The sequence below is a fragment of the Artemia sp. Qi Xiang Cuo genome, chromosome 7 (genome assembly GCF_049724085.1).
Source record: "Artemia sp. Qi Xiang Cuo chromosome 7, ASM4972408v1, whole genome shotgun sequence".
Taxonomy (NCBI): Eukaryota; Metazoa; Arthropoda; class Branchiopoda; order Anostraca; family Artemiidae; genus Artemia; species Artemia sp. Qi Xiang Cuo.
The window spans coordinates 455,281-479,132 of NC_142800.1; the positions used below are offsets into that span (position 1 = coordinate 455,281).

Below are 23,852 nucleotides of genomic sequence, written 5' to 3' on the forward strand. Positions count from 1 at the left end.
ATTAATGTAAATGAATAAATAAACCTTAAAAAGAGTGAAACTTAAATTGAATATGCAAATCAAGTTTGAATCAAATAAAAATAACTACAAACAAGAGTTTGGGTATCGCCTCACTGCAGAAGCCTAAAACCTACTGCGTCATTGGCGCTTCACTGAAAACGAATAATATTACAAATGTTTTCTTTTGTACTTAATATTGAAAATAAATATTAAAATTACAGTAAAATTTATAACTGATGAGCTTTCAGCAATTAAAATCATTATACATCAAATATTCAGTTCAATTTATTAGTTCTTTTCAAGATTGGTCAAGACAAATATAGTTTCATAACAAACAAAATTTGGATACTGCCCGCTTCTTTAACTGTAAAAAACCTAAAGCCTTCTGCGTCATTGGCGCTTCTTTGTCAAAAGATGTAAGATCTTAGCACAAAGATGAGTAAAAGAATCACCCTAATTCCAATCTCAAAGCATCGGCAATGTCGCATTAAACTAGGGACCAAAAATATTTGACCTGCATTTCATGTGCTTGAGTCCACAGGGAAATGAAAGCTGTAGTGCAGAGAGTTACAAAAGCTTCGGTTTCTGGTAATTGATCAAGACAATTTTTACTTGTAGTAACAAAAATTTTCTACATATACAAGATTCCATAAATGACACAGAGACAAGATGAACATGAGCAGGTACTCCCCACATGATAATGCTATATGTAGTCCTAATAGTGTAGTGTATTTCTTTGTTGCAGCAATGCAGTCATCAGGGGTATCGTTTTGTTGTTTCAATGATTGGTTGCGCACAAAGTTGCCAAAAAAAAATATTGGAAGTATGGGAATAGGGGCAAAAAAGTGCAGTTGCCATTGTCCACAGTCTTCAGTGACCCAGTCACTGGCAAAACTGTTGATGTTGATAACAGAAAAGCAGCTATTTTTAATGAAACTTTTTCATCTGATTTTGTTAATCCTGCTTCACATATGAGATCTAATAGGCTATATCACCAACACTGGAAGCTTTTGCAGTCAATATTTGGTAAAGTTCTACCAAATCATATTATTGAGTTAGAAATAAATTGAATACACCATTCAATACCTTTTTTATGCTGATTACCAATATAATAGGCCTAATCATTTCTATTGGAAATGAATTTCAGCCCCCCCCCCTATATATACCTAACCTAACCCTGAATTAGCATATATAGGGGTGGGGGGGGGGGCTAAAATTCATTTCCGATAAAAATGATTATTATATTCATAATCAGCATAAAAAAAGGCATCAAATAGTGTATTCACTTTATTCCTAACTCAATAATATGATTTTGTAGAACTTCCAATATTTACCAAATCATATTATTGAGTTTCAAATAAAGTGAAATATACTGTTTGATGCCTTTTTTTTATGCTGATTACAAATATAACAATCATTTCTATTGGAAATGAATTTTAGCCCCCCCCATATATATGCCAATTCAGGGTATATTTCTACATTAGGGGGGTGCAGGCAAATTCTATTTCTGATGTAAATGGGAGGTTAGTTTAAACTTTACCACCCCCCCCTCCTAATGTAGAAATATATACCCTGAATTGGCATAAATAGGGGGGGGGGGGCTAAAATTCATTTCTGATAGAAATGATTGTTATATTCATAGTCAGCATAAAAAAAGGCATTGAATGGTGTATTCACTTTATTCCTAACTCAATAATGTGATTTGGTAAATATTGACTGATTTTATGTTACAGAATAAGTCACAATATGATGACTCTGATGAAACACCTGAGCATATCCAAAAAATTATGTGTGAGCTTTCTGTTGACAAATCCCCTGATATAGATGGTGTCTCAAATATTAGAGTTGGCTTCTTCTTTAGCAGCTCCACTTGCATTTTTTTTTAATCTTTGTTTGGAGTCTGGTAAGTGCCCTGCTGCATGGAAAAAAGCTGTCATAAAACCACTTCATAAGGGTAAACCAAGGTCAGATTTTACAAATTATTGCCCTATCTCAAACCCATCAATTTTTTTGAGAATTATGTAAAAAGTAATTGTGTATTGGATCCAAAATTATTTTGAAAAAAATTACTTGTGGAATAAGGCACAGCAGTTTTTGAAAAAAATTGATTGTGTAACATGCAGTTAACAGAAGTAATCAAAGATTTTCAAATGATTCAGGTCTAAAGTTTGATTATATTTACATTGATTTTTGCTAGGAATTTGGCAAGGTTTTGATATCTTTGCTGGTGGAAAAATGTTGAAAGTATGGGACTGGATGTAGAAGCATGACCTGCTGAGGTACTATCTGAAGGATGTAGAGTTCTAAGCAGGGTCCCTCAGGGTAGCTGCCTAGGACCAGTTTTTTTCTGTTTATCTATAAATTATTTGTGGTAAAATTCTATATTAGCTACTTTTGGCTATCTTGGAAAGGGGTTAGGTAAGGAAAATGAAATTTCAGGAATGGGTCTACAGGCTAAAGTATGTCATGGGAAGGTAATTTGAAGTACTTACCTCTACTCCTCCCTCTAGAGGGTCCTGAAGTTTCCCTATATGACCTATTGAAATTTTGACAAAACAACATTTTACCTTAATTTTCAACTATGAGTTTCTTTTTCTCTGGCTTTAGTTCTGAAAATGCAATTCCTGTTATTTATGTAGAATTTCAAGTCATATCAATGCTCTTTTTCAAAATTTAGGAAATGTAATTGCATATATTTAAAACCTTATAAATTTGGATTGAGCAAAATTGTGAAGCTGAAAACAATTTTGTTGTACTTCATTTAAGCAGAAGATCTATTTTGGAAGGTTTCACTTTTATAACACATAGATTTTCAAATGTCACGACCATCTAGGGGAAAAGGAGTGGACATAAGTACTTCAAAAGAAGAGGTAGGTACTTCAAAATACCTTCCCAGGACATACTTTAGCCTGTAGACCCATCCCTGATGCTTTCATTTTCCTAATCTAACCCCTTTTGGAGATAGCCAAAAGTAGCTAAAGTAGAATTTTACCATGATTTGCTGCAGATAATCTAACACAGCACCATTAAATTGTTTACAGATGATGTAAAGTTATACAGAGGTGTCACCTCCCCAGTTGATGGGACACTTCTACAGGGAGATTTAGAAGCATTGTTTGAATGGTGTAGTTTAAATTCCATGTTTGTTAACTAGAATAAATGTCATGTAATACATTACTTTGAGAAAGATGTGGCATACCAGTACTTCATTGGTGATGTGTTGGTATGCCCTGTTAACTTTATCAGGGATCTCAGTATTATTTTTGATGATCAGCTGAGGTTTGATGAGCAAGCATCAGCTGTTTTGCAGAAAGCAAACTATGGCTTGCTTTGCATCAAAAGATCATTCAGAAGGTTTAATCTGCAAAGTTTTACCACATTGTATAAGATGATGGTGTGCCCTGTTGTTGAATACTGCTCATTTGTGTTGTATCCAACTAGAAAATCTGATGCACAGTTGATTCAAAAAGTGCAAATACAAGTGTCAAAATCTTCCCCTATCTGAAATACCTACCTTATGAGCCAAGATTGAGTAGCCTGAGCTTACGATCTCTGCAATTCAGAAGGGACAGAATGAACCTTTTTGAAATTTTCCATATCATCAAGGATATTGACCATGTGTCCTGTGAAGATTTCTTTAAGTTTAGTTATTATCAATCTATGCAGCAGAACTCTTTGAATTTGTACCAGCCAAGGTTATCAAGGAAAGTTGGACAGAGTTCCTTTGTAAATCATGGAACACATTACCCAACCATGTAGTTCTGGTTAATGATGTTGCAGCTTTCAAAACAGCATTAGTTGGGTCCTCTTTTTATGGAAGGCAGTACTTAAGATCATGAAGTGTATATTTGTTGTAGGGTGTCTTCATTTTTTTTTATTAGGAAGTTTATATTTTTTTTCATTGTTTATAAGTGTTGCTTGCAATATGTAATTTGTGTTATATGATACAAGCCTATGGCTTATTCTATTTCTGATTAAAACAAAATAAATAAATTAATTGGCAGTTCAAATCAATTATAATTTGCACTTTGCTAAAATAATCACTTTTTTTCTTAATCCTGGCCACTACTTTTCAAACCCCCTTTTCCCTAATCTTCCTCTTACCCCCTTTTCCCTAACCTTCCTCTTACCCCCTTTTCCTTAAATAAAATCCATTCAGCATTCTTGTCCCTATCACTTCCCCCTCTATCTAAAAAGAATTTTAGCCCTTGTTGGTAGACAATAATACTTTGCTAATTTTCATTCCATATACATAGACTCAATTCAGTAGCTAACCAGTTCAATATTTTACACTCTTGTGTGTACTTCAACTGTTTTTCAATTGCCAACTGGTTGGCTTTTTTTTAGGATATTTATATGTAAAGTGGTTTGATATAAGCTAAATAGTCTAAATGTCACCTGACAATTATGGGCAGAAAGCAAGATATGGCAAATCCCTACCCTTCCTGCCAAATCATAATAAAAAGATGGGAAAGATTAAATCTAGCCAAGTAGTCTAAATATTATGTACAGATAATGAGCAGAAAGCAAGATATTCTACATCCCCACCCTCCCTGCCAAATCATAGTAAAATGATGGGAAAGATTAAATCCAAATTCATTGGCACTTCAAATCAATTATAATTTGCATTCTGCTAAAATAATCATATTTTTTCTTAATACTGGCCATCTATTTTCAATTCTACTGTCTATTAGAAATTTTATTGATAGCTGACTAGTTGGCTATTTTAAACTAAAGTTTATATATACACAAGGATATTAATAGCCAACAACAACATGGCTTCCATCCATCTCTCTCCTGCTCCAACCTTATATACGTCCTGCACATGATGAATTGATGATCAAAGAATGCAACAAATGGAAGCAAAAGATGTACCTTGTCTTTGTGGATTTTGAAAAAGCCTTCGACTCAATACATCAAGAGTTGCTTTGGAAAATCCTCTGTTATAATAGCATCCCTGAGAAACTTGTATCCTTGATCATTGCTCTGTATGAAAATACCAAGTGTTGCGTTCAGACCAATGAAGGAAGTACAAGATATTTCCATATTATGTCTGTTGTCAAACAGGGATGTGTCCTCTCTCCCCTCCTTTTTGTCTTTGTAATTGATTATGTGCTCCGAGATTGCATGGGGGTTTGGTATTCAACTCTGCAACAATAAACAACTAGCAGATCTCGATTTTGCTGACAACATAGCCCTTATGGAGGCAAACAAGAAAAGGCTCCAGGACCTTCTCGATGTCGTCCGAGAGAAGGCGAGCCTTTTAGGATTGAAGATCAACTCGGGAAAGACAAAAAGCATGGTAACAAGCGACTCGCCACTGGACATAAGATGCGGGGATACCGCAGTAGAGCAGGTGGTGGAGTTTAAATGTCTTGGAAATACCATTGAACAAAAAAGATCTAGCAAAAAAGAGGTGCAGTCAAGGATTGGACAAGCCAGTGGAGCTTTTAATCGACTAAAGCCAGTTTGGCGATCGAAAAAGTACTCCACCAAACTGAAACTAAGGCTTTTCAACAGTAACTTCCTCTTGGCCCTCCTGTATAGTAGCAAGTGCTGGAAACTTAACCAACAACAGGAAAATAGGATTCTTGCATTTGAGTACAACTGTCTTCAAAGAATACTAAACATCGACTGGAGAGCACATGTAACAAACCAGTCAGTTCGATCTATGTCGTGCCAGCCCCTGGTAACAGATGTCATCCGCCAACAAAGATGGCGTTACTTGGGGCATGTTATCCGTATGACAGAGGATAGACTTCCTAAAACTGTACTCGAATGGCAGCCGCAGGGATCCGGTAGAAGAGGAAGGCCGAAAAATACACTTCGTTGCACCTACCAGCAGGACCTCAAACACATCAATACGATGGTCCAGCCCCAGTGGGAAGATATATGGGCAGCAGCACATATGAGGGATGATTGGCGGCTCTGATTCTATAAAGTATATACAGCTTTCTTATTAGCTGACTAGTTGGCTAATTCAGGTTGAAGTAAATATAAAGGTGAGATATAATAGCCAACTGGTTGGCTAATCTAAACATATTTATATAGCTGAGACTTTAATAGCCAACTAGTCAGCTAATTCTGTTGTGTATTTGAAACTTTATTGATAGCTGACTAGTTTGCTATTTTAAACTAAAGCTTATATATAGTTTACCTGGGGATCTTAATAGCCAACTAGTTAGCTGTTTCCACAAGTGTTTTAGATATTGTATATATAGCTGACTAGTTGGCTATTTTAAACTAAAGTTTATATGTACTTGGGATATTTATAGCCAACTAGTTAGCTAATTCTATAAAATAAATATATTTTTCTTATTAGCTGACTAGTTGGCTAATTCAGGTTGAAGTGTATATAAATGTGGGATGTAATAGCCAACTGGTTGGCTAATCTAAACATGTTTATATAGCTGAGACTTCAATAGCAAACTAGTTAGCTAATTCAAACTGTATATTTGAAACTTTATTGATAGCTGACTAGTTGGCTATTTTAAAATAAAGCTTATTTATACTAGGGATCTTAATAGCCAACTAGTTAAGCTAATTCCACAAGTGTATTCAAAACTTTATTGATAGCTGACTAGTTGGCTATTTTAATATAAAGTTTATGTATACCTGGGATATTAATAGCCAACTAGTTAAATAATTTAATAATGTATCTATATTTCTAATATTAGCTTACTAGTGGGCTAATTAAGGCTGAAATGTATATTTACAGATATTGGGTGCAGTCACTTTTTTTTAGGACGTTTTACTTTTTGTCACTTATCACTGGATTTGTCACTAAAGTCACTTTTTTTTCATGTTTTGAGTTTTTTTTACAATTTAGTGAGCTAACCGAAGGCTGGACATTCAAGTTCCTAGAAAAGGTAAGTTCACTCTTGATAAATAATCTTCCTATACCTGCTCATAGGCCTCTTTTCACTGAGCATCCACCCAAATTGAGTGATGAGAAGATGGATATTTTGGCCCAGCTTCTTAAGTTATGTTTCAAAGTATTTGCTTCTCTTTTTGTGTTTGGCTGTTGCCTGTAGAGGGTACAAATTAAGACCCATAAGCCTAGGGGACATCAAAACATAAGAAGAAATAAGTGCCTTTCATTGGCTTTATGAGTTTATACTTGTTTGCGTAAATATATGAGTTGGTGAGAAGGCTTTCAAAACCCATTCTAACACCTGTTCTTTTTTCAGGTCACTTCAAGTGATGGGTAAGGCAAAATTTTCGAAAAAATGGTTTGGAGACAGGACTTGATGCATAGTGCAAGTGTGGTGTGCCAAGAGTAGTGATGGTTATAGTACATTTTAATGCAAAATATGCAAAAAGACACTGTGCTGCCAAAAAAGGTTTCAAGCTCTTCTTCAACATGCCACCAAAGAGGAGCACAAGATGAGAACATCTGCTGTGCTAAATCCGATTCAACTCAGAATCACTGGATCAACTTCAACCAAATACAAATCACAAGCTGGAAATGCTGTAGCAGAGAAGAAGCTTGAGATGTTCGGTGAGAGAGATGCGGCTTCAAAGGTAGAAATAATATGGGTGTTTAAAAACATAGTCAGTTCTTTTGCTGCATCTTTGTGTGATGATGTTGTCGATGTCTTGCGAACTATGCTCCCAAGTGCTGTCCCGAAAGGCTTCTAGTTAAATGCCAAGAAAAGGATGTACTTGTAGACAGAGGCAATTTAATGTTATTTTAGCGAAATTTTGGTTGAAAACAGTTTTGACCACAAACAATGTTGTGCTGAAAGAGCTTCGAATCAGGGTCCAGTACTGGTCAAAGGAGCAAAAACTAGCTATTACTAGGCATCTTAGAACATATTATCTGGGATTTCCTACTAGTGAAGATCTGAGCAAAATGCTCCTCCAGTGTATAGAAGAGGAAGAACTTACACTTGAAAGATTGTTGATGCTTGGAAACGATGGTCCAGAATCAGAATCAGATTCAGTTTAATGAAAACAGCTGTCATAGACACATTAAAAAAAATGCGCTAAAAGGTGCTGTTTTTACATGAAAAACGCTTCACTACATGAAAAACACTTCACTACATTTTATTAAAAGCACTTGTAAAGAAAAGAACAAAGGAGTTACTGAGTCTGTTTGTGTAGCACGAGACAGGCATAAGCTTGCTCTTGCTTCTGGTATTAGCGCGGACAGGCATTTCAGGTTGTAATATTGTCTGATGTACAGGACTAGACAATAAAAACTGGCCAAAACGAATCATCAGCTGAAAAAGGCGATCACGAAGGCTTCGTATTTCAAGTGACTTCAGAGCGGAGCTGTAATCTACATATTTGTCACAAAAAATGACCTTTACAGCTCGTTTCCAGATCCCCTCTAAATCATCACTTAAATAATCTATGTGAGGAACTTGCAGACCCCAGACGGGACACGCATATTCAAGGATGGGTCGAATAAAAGTGAGGTACGCCGTTTTCAGTTGATATATTGGAAAACCTAGGCGGTGCATCGCCACTAGTGTCCGCATAGCATAATGCCCCTTCTTTACCAGCTCTTGTACATAAATAGAGAACGAACATTCCACACTAAAGGTGACGCCCAAGATAGTCGCACATGAAGCAGAAGGGAACAAAGTCGCGGGGCAGGTAAAATCGCGTTTAAGTAGGTTAAATATCAAAACCTTTGATTTATTCTCGTTAATTTGAAGACTGTTAGCAGTACACTGTGATTTAAACTGATCGAAAAAAATTGGGTCAAGCTGGGCTACAGCTTGCGAATTTACATGGTATTTAAGAAGCGCAAACAAATCATTGACGAATTTAAAGCGATCATCGAAGCCAGAAAGGACGTAGTTGATAACAGCCAGGAAAAGAAGAGCTGCTAATTTGGTACCTTGTGGGGCACCACATGTAATTTCCACCCATTCCGATTCAATATCACCGGGAATAAGGGCATACACTTTTTGATACCTGTGACGTAAGAAATCAACTACCAATAGGAGTATGTGCTTACGGGCACCCATTGACTTGAGATTCTGGGCGGCAAGAGGGTGCTTAATCAAGTCAAATGGCTTTCAGTAGTCTACCAGACGCAAATCGACAAAAGAGCTTCCTAACTCCAACCATTCAACTACTAGGTGATAAAGCCGTACTAAATAAACAGACGTGCTGCATCCCTTCAAACAAACGTACTGGAAGGGGTCAAGTGACGGTGAAATTTGGGTAAGAAGTTCACAATATATGAAAGATTCTGCAACTTTAGTAAAGTTTGGTGTGATTGAAATAGGCCTTAACTGATCACATGTCATAGGTCCTTTAACTTTGGATATTACGCGAACATAGGCTCGCTTCCAAGCATCGGGAAAGGTTTGTTCACTAAAGCACTGATTAATGATCGATGCCAATGGCTTGGCTAAACACATGGCATATTCGCAAATAAGTTTGACCGGCAACTCACCTGGGTAGGAAGAACAGTTCAGTTTTAGTTTTTTAAGTTCTTTAAAAACAGCAAATTCGGTAAACTGTTTTATTTCGTTAGTTTCACAATCGACTAAGAGATTAATTACTTCGGCCTCTGTAATTGAGGGGTAGGTGGTACAAATGCTAGCAAAGAACTCGTACACGTCTGAAGCGCTCGTAAGAAACCAGTCAGGCTTGGGTATTTTTAGCTCATTGTTAACTGACTTGCCAGTCATCTGTTTCACTGTGGAATGCCACTTCCGACTGCTAGTTTGGAGAAAGGCTACTACCTTTTCCCGAACATAATTTCTTCCCTTGAAGATTGACGGCCACGATTCGGTATCTAAGTTTCGCCGTCGCGGCTATCTGTCCGGAACTGTGCAGCCTGCACCTCACCTTGATCATTTGTTTGAGATTGCTTGTGATCCATGGCTTATCGGACTCACTTACCACTAAAACTTTAGCGGGAAAAAACTTGTGAAACATCTCTAACAGAAGAGAGTTAAACTGCTGAACTTTACTATTCAGGTCTACTACAGAACACAGGTCGTCGAAGCAATAAGTCCGATCCACCGACCAAAATCGCCAATTGATTGAGGTTTAAGTGGACGAAGAGTCACTTTGGTTTTCTTTGGCTTCTTTTGGTTATTTTTGGCTTGCCAAAGGATTACGTAATGATCTGAACTCTGGAGAGGACCTAACGACCAAGGAGAGTAATAATTGTCACTCACGTTTGTAAAAATTAGATCTAGCGTACTGCCACTCTGGTGGGTAGCAATGGTAACTACCTGCTTCAGATCAAGGACACTAGATACCCATTGTGTATTTGTCTGGTTAAAATCGCCAGCTATTATCAAGCCAGGATAGGCATGGGCACGACGATGTTTGTCATTGTAGGTCTTCAAGTAGCTGATAAGCTATTTCCTATTCCTTGCACTCTCTGGGTAATACACAGATGCAATTATCAAACAGGAGAACTTTTTTGATAGTTTGGATGGCTTGCACTATACCCAGACAGCTTCGTGACACGAATCGGTTGGTATATTTAACGGCTTAGACGAAATGTCATTACGAATATAAATACCAGCGCCACCACCTTTTCTACTTAAGCCTCTATCATGGCGAGTGTTGAAGTAGCTAGTATAGCCTTTTATTCTACCCGTTTCGTCAGTTATATACCAGCATTCGGTAACTGCGGCAATAGGAACACTCACTTTTCTCAGCAGTATCTCCAACTCGTCAACTTTGTTTGTTAACAATTTGGAATTACACAGAATAAAATTTGGAAGCTTTCCCTGAGCTGATAACTGTTCAGGTTGTAATAGTGGGGAAAGCTCATCAGAGGATGGTAAGATTGGCTGCAGCTGCGATGAAGAAAGAGCGGGAGGAATTTCATACCTTTGTAAACATCTTATTTTCACAAGTCCTTGGTTCACATACTGCCATCCTCCAGTCAGAACGACGTTCTTCAAAAATAGGAACGGGTATCGTCATCTGTCTGTTTCGTCGCCCGCTTCTCTTTCCACGCCGTCTACGCTTTTTCCGAAGCACCATAAACAGTGAGTCCTCTGGTGGCCGTTTGAGTAATCCAAAAAGCCACAGACTGACAAAAGTAGATGGCACTGTAGTAAATTGAAGTGAATCAAATCTTCTTAAACGGTCTTTTTGATAGGTGTAAGTCATTATGATTGCACTTACAAATCTATGTGGGCCTTCTTGAACAGTCTTTTTAATAGGTAAAAGTCATTATGATTGTACTTACAAAGCTAGGTAGGCCAATTCTTTGAACAGACTGACAAATATAGATGGCGATCTAGTCAGTTGAAGTGAATTAAATTCTTGTAAAGTTTTTTTAATAGGTAAAAATCATTATGATTGCACTTAAAAAGCTAGGTAGGTCTTCTTAAACATTCTTTTTGATAGGTAAAGGTCATTATGATTGCATTTAAACAGCTAGGTAGGCCAATTCTTTGAACAGACTGACAAATGTAGATGGCACTGTGGTCAGTTGAAGTGAATTAAGTCTTCTTAGAAAGTCTTTTTGATAGTTAAAAGTCATTATGATTACACTTACAAAGCTAGGTAGCCAATTCTTTGAAAGAATGCACCATCACAACGAAAATATGTCGAAAACTCCACACGAACAAGCTAAACTAGATTGGCGCAAAAGCAGCTGTAATAGCGCTAGCAGCGCCCTCTTGAATAAGTGGTATTCAAAATGTATTTTGAATATTGGTACCTGCAACATCCACGCATTGCACAATGCATCCCAAAAAGGACTACAGGAACTCGAGGGGGGGGGGGGTTCTGATATGATAATTAATGTCTACCATTTCTTTTGCGGAGGGTCTGCTCGTTGTGCCGATTTTAGACAGTGTGAGCTAAAAGTTAAGGCTCCGCGACACAAGTTCGTAAAGCATGTCCCCACTAGGTGGCTTACCATAGGAGAAGCTGCAAACCGCTTGCTCGAACAGTTGCCTGTTCTGGTTGAATATTTTATGGAATTCATGCCAAAGAAAAAGAGCTACTTTATTTCAAATGTGAAATATCTGAAAAGTGTCAGTTGGCTAAGAAAGAAAACTTTGCGTAATGAGCAAATCCTGACAGTTTTTGCTTCTTCAAAAGCAACTCAGAAAGATAGGAAATTTTTTTTTTCCTGAGAATTAGGAAGCACGTCAAAGCTGCTGTACAGTATTTATTTATTTTTTTTTTTTTTTTTTTTAGCAAAATGCCCTGTGAACAACGGGTTTTTCAGAAACCTTAGCTGCTTCAGTCTTCCCAAGCCAGATTCCCAGCCGATGGGTTGCAATGATATTCTCTACGTTGCAAGAGAACTTCCGTTTGAGACGAACATAGAGAAAGTTGAGGGAAAATGGTTCTGTGTCACTAGCCAAGAACAGTACGAATCGATAGATTTTGGCAAAAGATTCTAGAAATGGAAACACCAGGTGGTGATGTGAAATATAGGCCTTGGGTTCAGTAGTTAGAGCAACTCTTTCGCTCTTTCATGGAAGCGCAGACGTGGAGCGAGGGTTTTCTTGTTCAGCTCTGTAGTCTTGATGACTGGCATGAGAGCTCGTACAAAGGAACAGACTGTAAACGCTAAAGCTTTTGTTGCTGATGCTAGGCGCAACTATGACATCAAACCTGAGCTTGTGCTGATCACGAAGAAGCTGCTGTGTTTGACCAGGTCAGCTAGAACTAGCTATAAACTTTACCTTATGGGACGAAAACAGGATGAATTGGAAATAGAAAATCTTAAAACTGAAAAGAAAGATGCTGCAATGGCAGTTCAGGACCTGGTCCAGAGGAAGCAAAAAATAGCGGATCTATAGTCAGACATTTTACCAAAAGAGATGGTTAAAAAGAAGAAAGAAATTGGTTATACTCTTCGGAAAAAGCAGGAGAATGTCTAAAGAAAGCAGTAGAAGAAAAGTACATTTTGAACATTGGTCTGGCTCAAAGCATGCTGGAAGCAGCACTAAAAGCTTGTTCCAAAGAAAGGAAAAAGGCAAATGATTCTTAATGTATGGAGGTGCTTGTTTTGAAGAGGAAATCAGAACTGATCGATCGCCTTTCAAAAAAGCCTAAGAAACGATGACGCTAATCATGTTACGTGTAATTCTATCAGTAATTTGTTACATTTGCTCATGGACGCCAATCGTACGGTTTATTCCTGTGCGTAAACATTCAAAAGTTCTGTTTTACTAAGGTTGTTTGTTCCTTGTACCTGAATCTAAGTTGTGCTTTCATTAAAGTTCTCTTTTTGTATGAGCAAATAAATTAATCGAACATAAAATAAGACTTCTAGCCTTCATTTCCGTAACCTTACGGGCTTTTAGAGAGCAATGATGATCATAAAGCAATAACTGGGCTTGTGTTGCTCATCTGTATGTGCTCTGAGTGCCTCTTGGTAGTCACTTTTTGTCACTTATTGTTTGTTGTAAGATAACTAGTCACTTTTTTCGGGAGCATCGTTGCGGCCGACACCTGTATTTAGGTGAGATTTAATTGCAAACTCCTTGGTTAATTTAAAGATTACGTATATATACACTGTCATTCATTTTAGCCACCTAGTTGGCTAGACATTTTTTCCTTATATAATGTTTTGGCTAAGGTTTTTTTTCTCTATATATAAACTGTACTATTTTCTATTAGGCATTTGGTGGTATCCCTAGTAAAGGCCATATGGCTTAAATGTTTTATGATTATTTTTTACCCAGAGATACTTTATATTAAAGGGGTGGTTGCATAAACTTTGGAGGGGACTCATTTGATTGGAAATTAGAAGTTCTATTTCACTGTTAAGAGTCAAAAGTTATTAGAGACCAACTAGACCCCCCCCCGCCTTCTTTTCCTCAAATGTATCCAATATCAAGTCTCTAGTTCCCTTTTTAAGAATCAAAGGTGATTAGAAGCCCCCCCCCACACACCATTTTCCACAAATGATTTAAATATAAATTTTGAGATAATCAGTTTGTTCAAAATATTTCAAAGGTCAAATAAATATGGTTAGGCTAAAGGTTTAATACCTCCCCAGCACTTGAGACAAGGGCTAAAAGTTATGCTAATTGCCTGTTGTTTAAATATAAAGCTTATATGGAAGGGGTGGCTGTATAAACTTAGGAGAGGGGAACATTCAATTGGAAATCAAAAGCTCTATTGCCCCTTTTAAGAGTTGAAAGTGATCGAAGGGTAACCAGCCCTCTCCCGATCATGCCCCTTCTCCCCAAATGCATTCATTAAAAATTTTGAGATAGCCAGTTTATTCAAAATAGCCCAGAAGTCAAATTAATATAACTCAGAGGTTGACAAATCTTCCACAGCCCCCAAGCCAAGGGCTGTAACTTATGCATATTGCCCATTGCAAAAATACAAGGTTTTTGTTGAAGGGGTGGTCATATTAACTTTGGAGAGGGCTCATTTGATTAGAAATCAAAAGTTCTAGTTCCTTTTTTAAGAGTCCAAATTGATCGAAGGGCAATCAGCCCCCAAAACCCTTTTTCCCAAATACATCCAGTCTAAAGATTGAGATAGCCATTTTGTTCAAAATACCAAAGACCAAATAACTATGCTTTCTGGGTTGACCCCCCTCTAACCCCGGGGGCAAAGGCAGTAAGTTATGTAAGTTATTATTGTTAATATATAAGGTTTTTATGGAAGAGGTGATTTTATAAAGTTCGACTTGAAATCAATGGTTTGGAGTCTTGTTGATCAATCCTTGTTTAGAGTCAAAAGGAATAAAAGGGCAACCAGCCCCCTGAACCCTTTCCCACCTCAAATGATCAGATCAAAATTTTGAAATAGCCATTTTGTTCAAAATAGTTCAAAGGTCAAATGACTATTTCTCATGGGTTGACAAACTTCCTTGCAGCCTCCAGGCAATGGTTATAAGTTATGCCATTTGCCCATTGTAAACATATAAGGATTGGAAAAGATGGCATGTTTGATCCGGGGTCTCCAAAAAGGCTCAGGGTATTAAGATAAACTTTAAGAGAGTGTTTAGAGGAATGCCAAACACAAAGAAAACACTATGAGCTTGCTGGCTATGAAAAGGGAATATCAGCAATATTTAATGAACAACTTAGGTTACTAAGTTATAAATTTTGAAGGTATTTGAAAAGAGGTTTTAGGGTAACCAGCCCCCCCCCTCCGTGCTCTTTTTAGGCGTCCCTTCTGCTTAACTCTGATCAAAATTTTTGAATTGTCGTTTTGTTCAAACTAGTCAAAACATCCAGGAATGCACTTCCAGGAATGCCATGCCCCTATAGCCCCAGGGCAAGGATTGTAAACTATAAAATTTGCCCTCTGCTTACATGTAGGATTTATCATTAGGAAATAGGGAAATATTTGATTCTGGGTGTATCCAAAAAGGGTGAGTCCAAGGGTAAGGACATTAAGGTGAAACCTTGGAAAATTTATCATCATAGGCAGGGCAATAGCGCTGCCTAAGTAAAGAACGATGTTGGCACAATGTATTATTTATTCATTTATTTTTTCTTTAGACCAGGGTACTTCGGATCAAAGGATTCGTCGTAGAAACTTCGAAAAGGGCTCATTCGATTGGAAATTGGAGTGGCTTGTGCGCTTTTTATTAGTTCAAAGTGATTAGAAGGCAACTAAAACCCCTTCTACGCGCACCATTTCCCCAAATACATCCAATCAAAATTTTGAGATAACCATTTTGTTCAGCGTAGTTGATTTCTAGATATAAATTATCTTTTTGCGGTAAACACTCCCCCACAGCCCTCAGAGCCCGGGTTGTAAGCTGAGCATTGGGTGCATGTAAGATTTTTATAGAAAGTGTTGTCGTAGAAACTGCCAAAAAAAGCTCATTCGTTTGGAAATTCAAAGGAATAGTGCCCTTTTTAATAGTCGAAAGTAATTGGAGGGCAACAAACCCCCCTCTCACGCCCACCGTTTCCACGAACACATCCAATCAAAATTTTGAGATAGCCATTTTGTTCAACGTAGTTGAAAGTTCTGGAAATTAGGTCTTTGAGGATGACAACCCCCCCCCCCCTTCCCCCCACAGCCCTCAGGACAGGGGTTATATGTTATTCCCTGGGGGCATATAGGATTCTCATAACAAGCACTGTCATAGAAAATTCAAAATGGGCTCATACGATTTGAAATTGAAATTGCTAGTGCACGTTTTACTTGTTGAAAGTAATTGGAAGGCCACTAACATCCCTTCCACATCCACCATTTCGCCATATACATCTAATCAAAATTATGAGATAGCTTTTTTGCTCAATGTAGTTCAAAGTTTTGGAAATAATATCTTTGAGCTGGAAACTCCCCCACATTTTTCAGGGCACGGGTTATAAGTTATGCCCTGGGGGCATATAAGGTTTTTTATTGAAAGCTTTGTCGTAGAAACTTCAAAAAGGGCTCATTCGATTGGAAATTCAAAGGGCTAGTAGAAGGGCCTTATTGAGCCCCACGAGGCACCCCTGCTGCCACCTATAACTTTTTTGCACCCCAAATAAGGGCATAGAGTCCCTAGGGAGAAAGATTGCGTAATCGGTCAATGACCTCTTTTTCCAAGGTCGATTTATTTGATGTTTCTATGTGTAATAACTCCGGAACGAAGGTTGCACATGCGCATTGAATTCTAACGGGAACAATGTTATTGATCTAGGACTCGAGGGGGAAGTGAATTTCCGAGAACTTGATTGCGTAATCGATCGTGAATGTTATGATCCAGAAATAGTATTTGTTGTTGTTGCTCTAGGCAATGTTATGAGTTTCCCGGAAACAGTTAGATCATGTGTTTCCTTCTCAGCCAATCAGAGAGTCGGTTACATCCCCCTTCTCAACCAATCAGAGGGCTTGTTACATATGGTTTTCCCCGTTACATAACAATTCGCCCTTGAGATTTCGTATATAACGGGCATGCAATGTAATTCAATTATCAGAAAGTATTGTGACACAATTGAAACAACAATGGATAAATTTGATGAATTAGAAGCCATGTCAACTTCAATTTGCAATGTAAGTACATTTTTTATTTTCAAACGAATTTTCCTTAGACATCCTCCAGTATATTCAGCTAAAACGTAAATATATTCCTTTACCCCAAATCCCCCCCCCAAACCATACAAACATCATTATAATCAATGGAAAACATAAAATATATTCTTTTACCCTCGAAACCTAACCCCCCCCCAAACCATACAAACATCATTATAATCAATGGAAAACATAAAATATATTCTTTTACCCTCGAAACCTAACCCCCCCCAAACCATACAAACATCATTATAATCAATGAAAAACATAAAATATATTCTTTTACCCTCGAAACCTAACCCCCCCCACCATTGTTCTACAATCCCAAATTCTCACAAAAAGAAATAATTCTCTTTTTGTTAAAGTTTGACTTTTCTACATTTTAATCTTTTCTCTGATACATCCATCGATCTCTGGTTCTTAGCTCGCTCTGATTTGACACACGTCTCCACGGTGAGGCCTATAATTAGCTGTCACCCTTTTTCCGCTGTGTTCACGCTATCGGTCTATCCGAAGGGTTTTGTTTTGGCTTCCAAACTAAAACGGTTTTAAGCAAAAAGAGATTGCTGTATATTAAGCTTGTAGTTTCGTAACCATGTAGTTGTCAGAGAGCCGGTCAAAGAGATTATTTTCAAATTAAGTTTAACAATATATTTAGAACATTATGTGAAGGGGGGAGGGGGCAATATATGGCGTCGAATAGCTTCGTTGTAAGTAAATTATGCAAAGAGGGCGGGCAATGTCTTCAATTCCATCTACATCAGTGTAAATGAAAACAAAATAGGTAGTCGCATTAACATTTCGTCTCGTTTTTTTTTCAGATATACTGCTAAGTAGTTTTATTTCGATTTATGTTTTAACATTATTTTTAGCGCAGTATGAGAACGGGCGGAGGGGGCAATAAAGTGCTTCTAAAAGCTTCGGTGTAACTAAATTATGCACAGAGGGAGGGCAATGCCTTCAATTCTACCGCCATCAGTGTAAAATGAAAACAAACTATTTCTTCGCATTAAAAGTAAGGGCCTTGTATTTGTCAGAGAGCTGGTGAAAGAGATTATTTTTAAATTAAGTTTAACAATATAGTTAGAAAATTATGAGAAAGGGTGGAGGGGGCAATACCTTGCTTCTAAAAGCTTCGTTGTAATTAAATTCTGTAACGGGGGAGGGCAATGCCTTCAATTCTACCGCCATCAGTGTAAAATGAAAACAAGCAGTGCAGGGCTAGAAAAGTCTTTGGGAGTTGCATGAAGCTACTATTATGTATAAATTGAATAGCATTTTAACATATGTTTGCAAAATATATGCCTACAGGTCGATGGGTTAACGATCTAATTTAAAGCCTATAAACCGGAAAATTTAATATTTTTCTAAATGGTAAAAATAGAAACAATTATTCCTATCCTATGGCTATAGACTACTGATTGTCTAATAAAAACGTTTGATTTCTAAGCATTATAAATTTCTCGCGAAATTTTTACTCTTTGCTTTACTGAAAAGAGATAAATTACATGGATGTGGGTAGTAACTTTCTTTCTGTAAAAAAAAGGGGGCAAATTATTTTGATACTAATTTTTTCTCTTCTTTTTAAGGCAAATTATGAAGAATGCGTGCCCCCTCCTTCCAAGAAAGCCAGAGAGGGTGAGGCAGCCCCATCAGTGCCAGCCCCAATGCAGCCTGGCAGAAAGTTAAAGAGAGAGTGGTCGGATAACTACAATGCCGAAGCTACGCAAGATCGTGAAATAGCCGGCCCAGCCGCGCAAGAACATAGCGCTGCCGCCCCGCCCCCCCACCCACACACGTTAACAGGTACTTCGGGTGCCCAAGCCCAGAAGGATTATGCAAATGTAAGCATTTTTTCCTACCTTTCTATTTCTTCCAATGTTTTTTTCTTTTTCAATTCCCAATACAAACTTATCGCAGCGGGATATTAACCCCGCACCCCCCAACCATTGTTTTCTCTGCTCCCCCCTCCCTCGGAGATATCTAAATATAATATAAATTTTTTGCTTGCTAGTCAAAGCAAACCGCTCCTCTTTTTCTAATCGTTGCTATTTTCTATGCATTCCCCCTATCTCCTCACCTCTATCTCATAAGCTAATATTTTTATTGGGTCATTTAAAGTCAATTAATGCTCACCATTTGTAACTCAAAATCCCCTATTTTTCACAATTGAATATCACATAGTTTTAAGAGAAGGAACTGAGAGATTATTCCCATTTATCTATCTGTCACATATGGACCCCGTAATTTGTGCAAGGATATTTTTAAAATAGCCTTCAATCTTACAAACCCATGCCAATATTTTAGTGATGGGGAAACATTGTTGACAATATACTGAGTTAACGGTTTACAGCATTTAATTGTACTGTTTCCTCGTCTAAAGTTCAGGCTTGGAAATCGGAACACTCGCGCGGTGGCTTACAATAATTGTGAGCTAATGAAGAGTTCACCGAACCTGTAGAACGGAATTAGATAGAAACTTGGACTTATGCAGTCTAAGCGAATATTTCAACTTTTTGCGGACATTATGTAAATGGACGGGAGCCGCGGTGGGGACCGGGAAGCGCTGGGCCCAAGAAGCGCCACGAGTGGACGGGGAAGGGCTGTGGGGAAAGGTTAGGGAAGTACGGGGGGGCCCACCGAAAAAAAAAAATAAAAATAAAAAAAAAATTGAACACTGAAAATAAACGAACAAATTGTTGCCTTCTATGTCATATCTTAAGTTGGAACTTTCAGTTGAATTAACCAAATGTTATTAAGCAATAATAATACAAATTTTAACAGCAGGGATGATTTGAACACTTTGAAAATAAGCTATTTTTTCATTTATAGGTTGTCCTGGTTCCTTACTCGCCAATTCCCCCCTGCTCGTCAGTTGGAGAAGGAGAGGAGGCACACGTGGAGTCCCCCAACAATTTAACATGGGACGATAGCATTGAAGTACCTTTTAATATTGACGAGTTTTTAGATGATTTTCTTTTTAATTTAGATAGTAGCACAGTTGAACTGGGGGACTTACCTTTGATATGTCCTAATAGTTTGCAGATTTTTGATTATTTTCCACGGGATTAACCAGGGACCCCTCAAACTTCCTATCCCAACTCGAATCCACTTCGAAAAACGGAAGTGGAGCATTCGCCAGATATTTTTGAACAACTGGGGGGAGAGGGTATATCTTTCCCAAATTTTCAATTGTCGAATATAATTTTAAATTATATAGTAGTTTTCAATGCACAGTTGGGGTATAGTTTTTAAGCACGTATTGGTGGAAAATCTGGTTTTGGCACGATATAACTTCTGCAGGACTATGTATATAAACGTCTTGCACGTTGGGATAACCAGATACAATTGTGGGGGGGGTAGGGATTCAATTAAGGTTTACATTGTTTTAAAGGTTTTTTATTCGAATGAGGGGAAAAGCGAAGTGTATTATCATTTTATACATTCCGAGATGCATTTGGTTTATTCGAATTTGGAAAATTTTGAGGGTGTTTTCATGCATTGGGTGGATCAGATTATACCGCATCTCTAGAACTATAACGAAAATGGTAGTGATTCAGTAGTTTTATTTATTGAAAATTTAAGTGTTTATATTTATAAAATTAAGAAAGATTTTATTTTAAGAGGGGGGGCTAGTTATGAAAGGGATACTATTTTAAATTATAATCCAGATCTAGTAGGTTGTCGTGGTGTCCAGCGGATCTGTTTTGAAACAGATCAAAACTGTTTCAAGTATGCTTTCCTCCTACCAGCATTTCAGCCTCTAGCAGATAACGCTTCCAAGACGAATTTAGATCACTGAGCTGAACAAGGGAAGAAGGGGTCCTATTTCTCAGTTTCAGATTTCTCTTTCTTAGAGGGAAAATACCCAGTAACGCTAAGATCCATTGACATTTTTGAAAGGGCTAATGCCCATTTAAATATCGGCGTTACTGTGGTACAATACGAAACAGAATTTGAAGATGGGGCTCGTTCTAAAAAGAAGGGGGTGGTTTTCCCCGTAAGGAGCCCCTCAGTTGATTTGGTTAAACACTGGGTTTGGTTGCTTTACACGCCACCTAGTTAACCGAACACAATCGGTCATTTTAATCCGATTACCAACATTAGTAGCGGTCTGGGGGCGGGTCAGCAGAGGGGGGAATGTTTCTACTGTACAACATGCCTCTCTAGATTCCGTAGTGATATAAGACTACGGACTCATATGAGGCATTGTAGCCGTCATGGATATCAGACAGTGGAAACGGTTTCAGGGGATAGGGCTATTTTACGATTTAAAAATTTCCAAAATACCCTTCTCTAGTGCAACAAAATATCTTTAGACTGTGAAGCTAAGTTGGTGGAGGTGAATGACCCCCAAAATCCAAACCAAGTCAAAGAACATCAGGTTATTGCAGTGTCCAACGACCACGCACAAAGAGATAAATCTAACACCATGCGGTTGTTAGAAATAGTTCAAACATTGGATGAGAACGAGTGCATGGTCAAGGCATTGAATAAACTGATTGGCACGGCTCATGGAGCTATTTCTCGTTTGAGAAATACGCATTATCCAATGGTGTTGTCTGAAGAGGATCGTCTCGCGATTAAAAATCAAAAAATATGTTGGGTCTGTAAGGGGGAGTTTGCAGAGGGGGATAAGGGGACTAAAGGGAAAAGAGGGGGAGGGGGAAAGTCAGAGATCATGACCATTTGTGGCAGGAAATATCCTCGGGGGGTAGTAATTTTAGAGGAGGTGCGTATCAATCGTGTAATTTAAACGTTTGCCAGCAGTTTTTTTATCCCAGTTTTTATTCATAATTCCAATTATGATTTAAAATTTAGTTGACCAGCACGGGCACGTTATCATAGAGAGGGGGGGGGACTAGAGTGTCCATGGGTAAATATTTCTTTTACCTATAACATCATTCCCAAATCAGCCCAGAAGTTATTGCTTCTCGAACTGACATTGCAGGCAGTGGATAATGGGCGTATGTGCTGGAATAAAATCAGGTTTTTAGATTCCTTTAGTTTTTTCCCCAAGGCATTGAGTCAATTGATTCAAGTGCAAAAAAGCGACAATTTTGATAGTTTTCCATTGCTTAAACAGCACTTTCCAGACAGTGAAATGTATGACCTGTTGACCTGCAAAGGTATATACGCATACGATTATTACTGTTCTGGCGCACGCTTAAGTGAGGAGAAACTACCTCCAATTGAAGCTTTTCACAATTCACTGACCAACAGTGAATGCACAGCTGAGGACTATGAGTTTGCCAAGAAGGTGTGGTCCAAGGGGGATTGTAAAAATGGGTGGGATTATTGTAGACTTTACTTGGCCAGTGATGTTCTAACTCTGTTGGATATAATCTGTAAGAACACAGACCAAATCTATTCAGAGTTCGGGTTAGATATAGGTTATTATTTTTCTACACCCCATTTAGTGATGGATTTAATTTTAAAAATTAGCAGGGAGGAAATAGGCCTAATCACCGACGTAGATCAGCACCTTTTTGTAGAGCGTTCAATGAGGGGAGGGTATTTTTTTCATGGGGACCGCGTCTTATCAACCGATCCGAGCGGACAAAGCACCGGTGCAAAGTCAAATGGAGTGTTCTTGGACATGAACTCATTGTACCCCTCGGCAAAGTCTCACTACTCTTTGCCGTGTGGGAACTATCAATGGCTTAAGAATTCTTGTGAGTTCCCCAATATTACCACCGTCGAGCACAATGGGCCACAAGGATGGTTCTTTTAAGTTGACGTTCACATTCCACTGGCGCTTCACGACTCAGTCAAAGATTTAGTCTTTCCCTGTATCAATAAGCCCGTGAGCAGGGACTCTCTGAGCCCCTACAATCGTTCATTGGTTGAGGATATGGGGATGCACTGGACCCCCTCCAAACAGAAACTGATTGCTGATTTGGACCCTAAAGAGAATGTCGTTGTTCACCATGTGCTTTTGCACTGGATGGTGAGCAATGGTTTCAAAATCACCAAAATACACAGGGTCCTGCAGTTCAATCAGCGACCCTACTTGAAAACGTTTATCGACACTTTTGTCGATAAACGCTCTAGGGCAAATTCAAAGGTGGAGAAGGAAATGTATAAGCTCATTCTAAATTCAGCGTTTGGCAAAATGTGTGAAAGCGTTCGCAACAGATCTCGCTGTCACGTCGTGACTGACCCTCTAGAGTGTGCACGAATTATTGCCGACCCCAATTTTACATCATTCACGAGCATAGAGGCCGGCATGGTTCTTCTACACAGGAACAAGCGAAATGTAGTACTGAACAAGAATATTGCAGTCGGTAGTTCAGTACTAGAAATTTCAAAGAAGCTCATGTTGTCGTTCTTTTACAATGTGTGCAAGGTGCAATGGCCACGGGAGGGGGAGGTTCAAGTTTACTATGGTGATACAGATTCTCTGCTGTTAAAGGTAAATGGGCCTGAAGATTTATTGGGTGATTTGCAAAATGGGGTGTACATCAGCTCGCAGATGGATTTCACCAACTGGAATCCATCACTCTACCCCGAGCTGGTGAAACGTCAAGCACCCAACCAACTATTAAAATTAAAATCTGAGACGTGGAGTGATTTGATATCACGGGGGGTGTTCCAGGGTCCCAAAGTTTATTGCGTTGAAACTCATAGTGGGGAAGAAAAGAAGGCGTGTAAAGGGGTGCCTACACATTTTGTAAAGAGCAATTTCAACATGAGCGTGTACAGAGACTGTGTAGAAAGTAGCCTAGTGCCAAGAGCACAAGTGCTTGCAATTCGCTCTCTACAGTATAGAAATTATACTGTGAGAGTAGAAAAAAATGCAATGTCGTGTATATCCGACAAGGTCTATGTGCTCGAGAATGGTGTGAGTGTCCTACCTCATGGCCACTACCGTATTTCAGACCGAGTTGAATGCATAGACTATCGCAATCAACTTGGTC

General features: G+C 38.4%; 1 protein-coding gene across 3 annotated transcripts in view; it reads left to right on the plus strand.

The window, feature by feature from the left end:
- The first annotated feature begins 456 nt into the window (after positions 1 to 456).
- The window catches only part of Dtd (D-aminoacyl-tRNA deacylase), an 88,166-nt gene continuing 64,770 nt past the window's right edge, over positions 457 to 23,852 (plus strand). Inside the window, exon 1 of one of the 3 annotated variants that reach the window (XM_089091948.1) lies at positions 457 to 588. In XM_089091948.1, the coding sequence (XP_088948074.1) occupies positions 546 to 588 (43 nt within the window). In that variant the 5' untranslated portion in view covers positions 457 to 545. The remainder of the gene's footprint in view (positions 589 to 23,852) is intronic. The other 2 variants (XM_089091947.1, XM_089091949.1) reach the window with 2 other exon arrangements.